Raw genomic sequence first — 10066 nt, 5'->3', positions numbered from 1 at the left:
TGGACCAGGGAGTCTGGTGTGGCCTCGGGATACAAGTCCAGAAGTACAGCATTCAGCCTGCTGTTGATTAGCTGTGTAACCTTGGGCAAGTTCCTTCTTCTCTCTGAATCTCAGATTCTTCCTCTGTTAAGTGAGGGAGAGCAACTAGAACAGTGTTTTCTCACCTTGGCAATGAGTCAGAATCATCTGGATGGTGGCAAAACAAAGGAACTTGAAAAAACAGATTCCCTAGCCCCTTGCCCTGAGAAGCCCCTTGAGACATGAGACATGACCATCCCAGCCACACCCCATCTCTTTCCAACCTTTTGCCTCCTTGGGCCAGAACTGGAGTAAGCTGTTCCCACCACCACCACCAACACCACATCAAAGAGCTCTGGAGCCTGAAGCACTGGTGAGTGAGCAGTTTATTACCCATCAACCTGTCCCAGCTTCCCAGCACTGCTGCAGACTGTACACAATCTAGACACATCTTCACTCCAGCCAGTTCTGGCATCCAGCCTCAGCTTCCACCCCCATCCCTGTCCTCCACACTCTCACTCCCCAAGCCCTCCAAGGCAGCACCAGGCTCAAGGGCCACACCTCAGTGGAGGCAGGGAGGAAGACCCAGAGGCAGGCAGAAGCTAGGGAAAGAGGAACTGGAGTTAGCCCCAAGCTTCTGGAGGCACCACCCCAGGAAGGAGGAAATGTGGACCACTGGGGCTGAGGTTGCCAGGCGATGGTTCAGGCGGGAGGGTCTTCTCCAGGAGGTGCAGGGAAGCCACTCAGGTCTCGGCCAATGATCTCACTCACTGCAAAGGAGGGGCAGTTGAGAGATTGGGCTAAAGGTAAGGCCCCTCCTTTTCCAGAGACTCCCAATCCATTCCAGACAGAGCTTAGTCTAGGAGGTCTTTAGGCTCCTCTTCCACTGGCTTTGCTTCCACTGGGCCTCAGTTGCCCCAACATGTCTTGACACTTGCTCCTAATCAAATCTTGCCCAGCTCCATCCACATGGGCTCCCAGGCCCCCAGCCTAGCCCTTTCCTGTTGGTTTGGGCAACTGGTATCAGCAGGGCTGAGGTGGGTGTAGCCAGTGGAAGAAAGGAGAGGCAAATGGGAAGGCTCCTCACCACCAGTCCTGATCACACGCACCATGCTTAAGGGAAAGCTGAGGCATGGGGAAGAGCACTTGACTGGGACCTCAGCAAGCCACTGCCCCTCTCTGAAGCTCAGTGTCTAGCTTTGCAAATTGAAGGAGCTAGATAGAGTGATCTTGGAAGTAGTTCTAGCTCTAAGATTTCCTGATTTGGGGCAGAGGGCAGAGGCAGGAGAAAGGCTGAGCCAGGGATTCCACGCATCCTTCAGAATTAATTTAACTGGATTCAGATGGCCACACAGCTAAGAACTTGCCTACCGGGACCCTCCAACTGGCCCTGAGAGACCAAGGATGCTCAGTCTCTGGGAAGTCACATTCCACCCTCAACAAACATGCAGAGCAATCTCTCGCATACACTCGCACTCACCTCCCCCAGTCCCACACCCACCTTCCTCCAGCGTGATACCCTGGATAGGGACACTGTCTCGGAAGCCGCTGCTGTAGCCACCCCTGGATTTCTCCTGCTCCGGGGCCCCCTCCCCGGGGCCATAGCCTGGCCCTACCTCATTGTAGCCCTCAGCAGGTAGGGAATGTGCACCACTCTGAGAAGGGAAGGGGCCTTCAAGTGGTGGGGATGCAGGAAGAGGAGGCCGAAAGGGGGCTGGAGGAGGGAATGGCAGCCCCAGTGGAAAAGAGGAGCCCCGTCCTCCATACGGGTCACTGGGGAAGGGGCGGGGAAGAAAGGAGACTGGAGGTGGGCGGGCACAACCTGTGGTACCCCCAGTCTCAGGGAACATTCGCAGACCCGGTCTGTAGGATGGTGGGGGCCCCGTCTGGGGGTACAGAGGGGGCGTGCCATAGCTGAAGCCTTCTGACAGGTAAGGAGCTTCGTAAGCAGGGTCTTCATGGGGATAGGAGGGGTAGGGGGGCCTGGGTGGTGAGAAGTCCATGTCAGTGCCAAAGGGGGGCCCCGATGCTGAAGGGAAGCCCCGGAGAGATGAGTCCGGCAGGGGCTCCTCCTTGCAGATCACTGGGAAGGTGGAAGCAGGAGGGCGCGCTGGTGAGAGGTCTGGCAGTCTCCACATTGCACAACCTTCCAACCGCCAGCTCCTCCCAAGTTCCATCCTTGCCTCAGCCCCTGAGAAGGGTGGCAGTGCTCCTTTCTGCCCCTACCTCAGCTCCCCATATCCCTACACCCCCACCGTGAGCCGTCCTAGAGCGCACCAGGCAGGAACTTGAAACTCTGGGTAGGACTGCGCTTCCTCCGCCCATTGGAGACATAAAAGTAGACCTGGACTGGTCGGGACACCCGCTTGTTGCTGTACTCAGGGACAGTCAGGGTCAGTGTCACCTGAGAAAAAGCAGAAAATGAGGGGCAGGGTCACCTTGGGAATCTAGGCTCAGCTCACCCTTTCCAAAGGCCCAAACTCAACCTCCTAACTTCTTCCATTTACTAAGGAGCAAAGTTCATTCCCCAGAGATGAACCTACTTCCACAGTGACCAGACTGCCTCCTCTAGAAAATAGTTGGCTCTGGAGTCCACTCCCCTGGGCAAGGGGACCCCATTGAGAATCCCCTAACTTCTCCACCCCAGCGACCCGGGTGACACTGGTACCTCGTTGCTCTGCAGTCGGTTCACGGTGGCCTCCTCCTCCCACTGCAACTTTCCATCTGCATGGGGGGTGGGGGGTAGGGGAGGACAGACAGCTCCAGCCCAGCTCCAGGGATCCTGCCCAAGCCCCCTGCCATTTCCCCTCCTGGAGAGCCAAGGCCAAATTCAGAAGGCCCCTAGAAGGTCTGCCCACAAAGGAGCCCACTGCATGTTTACTATAGAATGGAGGAAGCAGGGTTTAAAACTGTTTCCAGGGTACAGGGAAGCAAACTGAGACCAAGGGAAATGGCAGGAGCAGCCCAAGAACCAGAGGGAGTTAGTGACAGAAGCAACTCTTAAACTCTCCCATCTAACTCCCAATATCACCTCCCATGATAATGCTGGGAGAAAAGATCAAAGGTAGAAAAAGGGTCCTAGCTGGAGGGACAGCAATGAGACCCTCATGTCTCATGGCCCAGAACCTCTGATGATGCTCTCACATGTCACAGGGTACTAAATTCAGATATAGGGGCTGGTGTTCTTCGTGAACAGGGTTTGGGGAGGGCAAAGGTCTCAGATTGGTGGCTGCACCTGGAACCCTCAGTCTTCCCTTCCTCCACCCCTGCAGCTTCATCTTGGGGCACCTCACAGGCTGTCTGAATCACAGTTCTGCCTCCAGGCCCATAAGCAGAAGGAGCTCTAGAGGGAGCAATGAGGGTATAAGTCACCTCATGTGCCATATCTACGTGGGGGTAAATTATCTCAAAGCTGACTCCTCTTTAATAAACAGAATGTGTGCACCTTACATTTTGTTCAGCATCCTCCTCATTTTAGATCGCTGTTATGCCCAACTCCCCACAGGAAGCAGACAGAACAATAGGAAAAATTGTCTGTCTGTCTCATTTTACAGAAAACTGAAGCTCAACTGGCCAGTTGAGTGATAGTGCCAGAGATCTTTCACCTGCCAGTTCCAAGTTCTTCCTGCCTTCCCTCTCCTCCCCAGTAGGTACTCACCAGGGCCCCGCTCAATGAACACCACCTTGGAGTCCGGCAGGAAATTGGAGCCAGTCAGTACCAGTTCCTCCCCTCCTCTCACAGAGCAGGCACTAGGGCTATAGGCCTCCACCTGGGGCAGCTCCTGGGCTGAGCGCTGGGCTGCAGAGCAGTGCAAGGAAGAGACCTGGCTGGGCTGGGAATGGTGGGGGCAGCCTCCTCTGCCCCACCCTCTTATAGGGTCCTGGGAGAGTCCTCTTCAGTGGTAAACACACAAGTAAACCAATAGTATCCATGGGGTGACACAGACCTTGTAAGAAGCCACTCCTGGAGCAGGGTAAGCCAGGGAGTTACCCAAACAAGTGCACAGAGCCATCCAAGGGGCAGAGAGGGCACAGAGTCACTCTGGACCAACCCAGAGACAGAGACTATGGCAGGAGCAAACTATGGTGGTAATTTGCTATGATAGAAATAAGGGCTGGGTCCTCCTTAGGGCTACCCAAGACATACAGGGCACAGGACACTATGCAGAGGAAATGGGCAGACAGGCACACACACAGACAAAAGAGTCACAAGAGACAGGGAGATGGCCCAGGGCCTCTTTGCTCACAGCACTCGATGGGCACTGATGCTGTCTGCACTGAGACGACTTTCCCGCCTCCTTGGGGCACATGTACCCGGAACACCAGCCGCACGCGAGTGTTTTTTCGCCCGATGTCCGTCTCACCCTTCCGAAGCTCAATGTCTGAATTCCGAAGCTTTAGGATCCCAGCACAGTCAATGCTGAAGGCAAAGGATGGATGGCAAGCCCTCCTAGCTGAAGCCAGAATGGTGATACATCCTAAAGAGGGAAGCCCCCATCCTCTACCCAAAGGCCTCAATGACCTTCTAAGGATGTCTCAGGGGCTATTTTCTAATCCAGAGAAGACCTATCCAGGGTGCTCCCAGCCCCTAAAACCCTCTTCAACATGGTGAGAGAGCATAAAGCCAGCTCCCAAGGATGATGCTTAGCTCTTCTGGGAAAAGCAAGAAGTGGGCTGGCTTAGGCCCAGTGGAGAAGCCTGGTCTAAAACCTGCAGGCTGAAAGGAAGTATGGGGACCTACTTGGCCGCCATGTTATTCTCAGGCAGCAATGTCATCTCCAACACCTTGGTGCCACTGACGACGGCTTCATAGCTAGCTGTAGCCACCATCTTGCCTGTGATACGGTGCACCTGATAGAAGGCATGAGGCCTCAGGTTCCTTTCATCTGCAGTGCCAATGAACATCTGTAGGGTCAGCGGCTTCTCACTGTAGCCTAGGAGCTGGCAAGGGAGACAGAGGCCATCTAAATGAAATCCTCACAGTCTCATCTTTTATCCATCCCTGGATTTTCAGTCCACCAGCAGATGGGGATGGTGAAAGATAAAGGATATCCTGGAAGAAAATCCCTGGGGAACTGGGCACCCGTTGTGGAGAAAATGTGGCCTGGAGCTCACAGTGTTATTCTTGGAATAAAGCCCAAACTGGGCTGGGCAAAGAGGAAGAGTCTCCAAGAGAGACTGGCCCAACTCAATATAGAGAAAACCTAACTCCCAGTGACCTTTGGCCTCTGCCTAATCCTTCCCCCACATCTGGCAGGCCACCATTTTCCAGAGTAGACATGAGGCTGATGTCCCATGGGATGAGTTGATTGGGGGTGGAAGGACAGAGAAATAGAAAGTATATCCGGGTCCTTGAAGGGCACCCCTCCTCCCTCGCCTCCAGCCCCTCCTCCAGGCTGCCTGCAGGATCAGAGCTGAAAGGGGTGTGGGAAAGGGCAGTGCCATGGTTCTGCACAGCTGGAGTCCATTGTAGGGATCTGGGATGGGAGAGGAGAAAGAATATCAGGCCTGCCCCCATTCCTTACCTTGACTACAGGGTGACCACCAGGGGCAGCTTTGACAGCTCCACGGCTGCCCTCTGTCTCATAGTGGGCCCGGTGGTGGGCTCTAGGCTGCACCTCAATCCTCAACTCCAGCTGCTCATACTGGCTGGGCAAAGGCCAGTCCAGTGGGGGCAGGGCAGAGGTCCTGGGTAGGAGAGAAGAGCACTGATCATCTGCAGCCTCAGACCCCAGTCAGGACCATGCTGAGTCTATGAGGGAGGAGGGGTAGGGGTTTAGGAGAAAGAAAAGACAGTGGAAATAAAGAAATCCAAAAGCCCAGAAGGGGAGACAGGGAACAGGGCCCCTGCAGATGAGGGTATGGAAGATGGCATCAGGCCTGAAACTCCCTTCTTCCCAGCTCTGAGCACAAGCCTCTCCTAGTCCCCAGACTTGGAAGGGAAGAGCAAAGAAATGCCATTTCATAGGAGAAACGACTTTAGACCTGAACCCTTCTTTTACAAAAAAAGAAACTAAGGCCAGCAGACATTGACGTAACCCAGGACTGAACACATTCTGCTCCCAGAGCAGCTCCCTTTCCACTAATTGGGGCTTGACAGGTAGAATTCCAGTCTTAGGGGTTTCAGGTGGACACTTAACACTGAGCTGTGCTCCCAGATACCGCAGGTCAGTAGATCTCAACTAGAAACTGCCCCTCAGGCGGTATTTGGTAATGCATGGAATAGCTTTTATTGTCACAACTCAGGTAGAAGGTGCTACTAGCATCCAACGGGTAGAAGCCAAGGATGCTGCTAAACCATCCTACAATACCCAGCACAGTCCCAACCAATGATGAATTATCCTGCTCAAAATATCAATAGTGCTGAGGTTGAGAAAACCTGGCGCTTTGGGAAACTCAAGGCAATGGGTATTAAGGTGTCTTTACCCTAAAAATTTTTCTGGTCAGAGCCAGCTCATTCTGACATCTCAAGGTTCAGGTTTGTTAAATGGGCAGAGTTCTTTGAAGATGGAAGGTTTAGAACAACTGAAAGTTTTAATATGAATTCTTTGACTTGTAAATAATGCTATTTTATCCAAATTAGCAGTATACTATATGTTTAAGCTACTAGGTGAGGCCTTAGAAATTACAGAGGAAGAAAGGGGGACTTCATGCAACAGAGTGTAGAGCTGGCACCAGCCTAATGGGCCAGAGCAGAAGGCTGAAATTCAGCCTCAGTATCATACCTAGCCACATGCCAGCAGAAAGCTGGGGGGTAGGGGACATCCTATAGGAACTGGGTGGGGGGACCTTTTTTCTAACTAGCCCACCGGGAACTATTGTTCATTCATGAATCATTAGTCCAAAGGGGTATATTTTTTCTAATTCTCCTTAAAACCAGGTTGGTATGGGCAGCGCCTGTGGCTCAGTGGGTAGGGCACTGGTCCCATATACCGAGGGTGGCAGGTTTGAACCCATCCCCGGCCAAACTGCAACAAAAAAATAGCCAGGCATTGTGGCGGACACCTGTAGTCCCAGCTACTCGGGATGCTGAGACAAGAGAATTGCCTAAGCCCAGGAGTTGGAGGTTGCTAGGGGCTGTGATGCCATGGCACTCTACCAAGGGCGATAAAGTGAGACTCTGTCTCTGAAATAAACATAAAATAAAACCAGGTTGGTAACAGCTGCCATGCAGGTTGCAGATTTTGAAATGTGGATGATGTGGAACTAGGACCTTTCATCAAACCTATTCCTTGATCCTACTGCTCCCCTAGTAGCATGGCTGGAGAAAGCAGTGGTACCAGGTGCGACCCTCACCTGAAGATGGGACTATGTCCCCCAATCCGGGCCTTGGACCAAGCAAGTGGGGAAGGCACCACCAGGTAGTCCATGCTGGCCACCTCCTTCTGGGGACCTCCAGGAGGAGCCACAGACTCTTCTGCTCCTGAGGGCAGCTTCCCATTGCATGAGGCAGGCTCCTCAGATCGAGGCAGGGCCACTGCCTGCTCGCTGGAAGTCCGCCGTGTCTTCTGGGGGATGCTCTCAGCTGGTGGGGCCCCCACATAGTCAAAGGGACCAGGAGAGCCAGGGTCTCGGGCCAAAGGCAATGGGGGTGGTGGAGGTGGTTCAGGCCCCTCTTCTCCTAGGCTGCCACGGCGGGATAGAGCTGGAGAAGCTGAAGATGGGGTGCCGGAGCTAGAGTAGCGTCGCTTGCCACAGGGAGAGGCAGGCCGGGGGGAGGCTGGTGTCGGCCCAGGAGCACTGAGGAGTAGCCAGCTATCCTCTGGCCCTCGGCCTCCAGGGCTTGGACCATATAGGCTCCAGGGATCCTCGGGTGTCCATGGTCTAGGGGAGGCCCGGGGTGAGGGCAGTGGGGAGCCCAGACCAAAGCGGGAAGCTGCTTCATTTAGCTCAGATTCTACCTCGTCACAGGCTGCGTACAGAGCTGCCTCATCAGAGGCATCGGAGAAGAAGCTCCATGAGGACAGGCTGCTGCTGCCAGGGCTGGGGCTGAAGAAGGCACCCCTACTCTGGCCCCCTGTCTCTCGGTAGCCCCCAAAGCCTTCTGGTGGGGGATAATCTCTGGGAGAGCCATCTCCCCAGGCATCAGGGTTGTCCTCTAGAGCAGGTGGGTCAGGTGTTGGAGAGATGGAAGTGATGCGGATGCTGGGACACTCAAGAACACGGCCACCCCCAGCACTCCCAGCTCCCCCTCCTGGCACCCCCAGCCTCACCGACCGGGCCGGCTGGCTCTCCCAGGTGCCAGGTGAGGGAGCCGGGCGTGGTGGTGGTGAGTGCATGCCAGGCCGAGGGGGTGGAGGTCGAGGAATACCAATAGGGGCAGGGGGTTCCCCCAGGACAAGCCGGCAGCATGGTGGGGCATCCTCTGAGTCCAGTTCTGTCAAAATGAGAGGGGGACAGAGAGAGATAGGGAGAGAGAGAAGCAGGTGAGATGTGTAGGTTTCTTGAGTGGCCAGCTCTTGAGTCCTGCCATGCTCCCTGCTCCTCAGCAAGGAGAGGTCTCTGAGGGCACCTTTTGAGCCACAAGACAAAACAAATTTGGGCCTCGAAAGATGGAGGAGATAGATGCAGTCATGTCAGGCCTTTCCCCCACTGGCCCCTGGATCCTAGGACTTAGGGTATCCGACTGGTACAGGTCTTAGGTGAAGAAGGTGGGTGGAAGGGGGCTGGAGCTGGGCCTGGAGGCGCGCTTAACGAGGCGGGCTGGGCTGGGGGCGACTCACACATGAACCCAATTAGCAGCGGTTCCCAAACCCCCAAACGGCGCTGGCAGGAGCCCCAGTTACCATCGCAACTGTGGCCAAGAAGGGGGGCGCCAGGGCTGTGGTGACGAAGGGAGGTGGCTCCTCCCTCACTCCCCCCAATTTGGGGGCGGGGGTGTAGTCGAGAGGGCGATGCGTGCCGGGCCCTGCCAGGGGCGGGGGGAGCGGCGGGCAGCGCGAATTCGTGCGAGCTGCGGCCGCCGCCCCCGGCTCGGTCCCCGCCATCTGCCTCTCATTGCGGCCAGACAAGGGAGGGGGAGGGGCTCCCTGGCTCAGCCCAAGAGCTCCCCCAGCTCCGAGCGTCCAGTTTGCTGGACCAGGGCTCGGTCCGCAAAATGCAAGCTCCAGAGTCAAACCTCCCCTTCCCCTGGGTGCCCTGTACTCCAGGGGACGCCGTTCCAGCCCGCCCCCCGTTTCAGTGACAGTCTGCCTAGCCAGGAGGCGGCGCGCAGCCAGCAGCACCCCCACCCCCACCCGAGTCACGACCTAAAAAGGAGAAAGTGGTGCCCAGGCCCCCAGCCTCACTTCCGCAGACCAGCTAGGCCCCCGACTCCTCTCAACCTCTGACTCCCTTATCCCCCACCCCAGGCTCGATACCCTAAATTCACCAGACTCAGGATACCCAGGCACTTCTCTCATTGACCCCAAGACCCCTTCCCAGACCCGCACTAACCTTCCCCCGACCCCCCCGCGCCCAGCGGGGGGGCTTCCTTTTCCTCCCCGAACACCAGCTTAAATTCCAGCTCCTCATCCTCGCAGCTTGCTGCCCCCATGGATCCGGCCAGAGCCCCCAGGTCCCGGCCTGCGTGGGAGGGGGGAGCTCTGGAGGCTGCAGTATCTTCACCCGGGTGGCTCCCTCCCTCCCTTTCTCTGAGACGCCCCCTCCTCCGCCGCTGCCGCCTCCCTCCGGACGCCCCCTCGTTATTATAGAAACTTTCCAAACTTTTTTCTCCCAAACTTCTTCAAAGCGGGGCCCCCCCAAGCCTGTCCCTGATTGGCTGCCCGGGATGCTCCAGCCCCTCCTCCAGGGATGAGATGGGAAAACCACGCGCCCCTCGTCCTCCCCCACCCTCCCTCCCTCTGTCCTCTCTCCAGTCCCTCCCCCTCAAAAAAAAAAAAAAAAAAAAACCTGAATTGGAAAACGGTTCCTTAAGCGAGATACGACCCTAGAGATGCCTATTGGCTCATAGTTGTGACAATCATTTCCCGCAGGGAACCCAACCTCCACCTTGTCTCAGTTCAGGGCTCTGGGTCCGAGAGCCTTAAAGGGGCCACATCCTGGGCCC

The 10066-nt window shown here is 55.8% G+C and overlaps 1 protein-coding gene across 3 annotated transcripts; it reads right to left on the bottom strand.

Moving 5' to 3' along the window:
* Positions 1-386: 386 nt before the first annotated feature.
* On the bottom strand, positions 387-9749 carry NFATC4 (nuclear factor of activated T cells 4). Of its 3 annotated transcripts, none has more exons than XM_003801973.2 (10): positions 9454-9749; positions 7315-8395; positions 5544-5706; positions 4760-4959; positions 4266-4438; positions 3677-3817; positions 2687-2742; positions 2296-2422; positions 1841-2101; positions 387-788 (listed from the first exon to the last, which is right to left on the bottom strand). In XM_003801973.2, exons 1-10 carry the CDS (start codon positions 9551-9553, stop codon positions 721-723), a joined length of 2370 nt encoding a protein of 789 aa, XP_003802021.1. In that variant the 5' UTR covers positions 9554-9749; the 3' UTR covers positions 387-720. The 3 variants fall into 3 exon arrangements, with proteins under 3 accessions (XP_003802021.1, XP_003802020.1, XP_003802024.1); XM_003801972.2 differs by having other exon boundaries at positions 1520-2101; positions 9454-9688; XM_003801976.1 differs by lacking the exon at positions 9454-9749 and adding an exon at positions 8742-8802 and having other exon boundaries at positions 1520-2101.
* Positions 9750-10066: the final 317 nt, after the last annotated feature.

Source organism: Otolemur garnettii, unplaced genomic scaffold (genome assembly GCF_000181295.1).
Source record: "Otolemur garnettii isolate 467f Iridium unplaced genomic scaffold, OtoGar3 scaffold00225, whole genome shotgun sequence".
NCBI classification, from domain to species: Eukaryota; Metazoa; Chordata; class Mammalia; order Primates; family Galagidae; genus Otolemur; species Otolemur garnettii.
This window is presented reverse-complemented; position numbering and strand designations above follow the sequence as displayed.

Excerpts from the sequence above, each read along its gene's own strand:
- NFATC4 (XM_003801972.2), bottom strand. The coding sequence starts at position 9,553 with ATGGGGGCAGCAAGCTGCGAGGATGAGGAGCTGGAATTTAAGCTGGTG. Across the intron at positions 4,439-4,759 it reads GAGAATAACATGGCGGCCAA|CATTGACTGTGCTGGGATCC; the intron begins GTAGGTCCCCAT and ends CTTTGCCTTCAG. Across the intron at positions 2,102-2,295 it reads GAGTTTCAAGTTCCTGCCTG|TGATCTGCAAGGAGGAGCCC; the intron begins GTGCGCTCTAGG and ends CCACCTTCCCAG.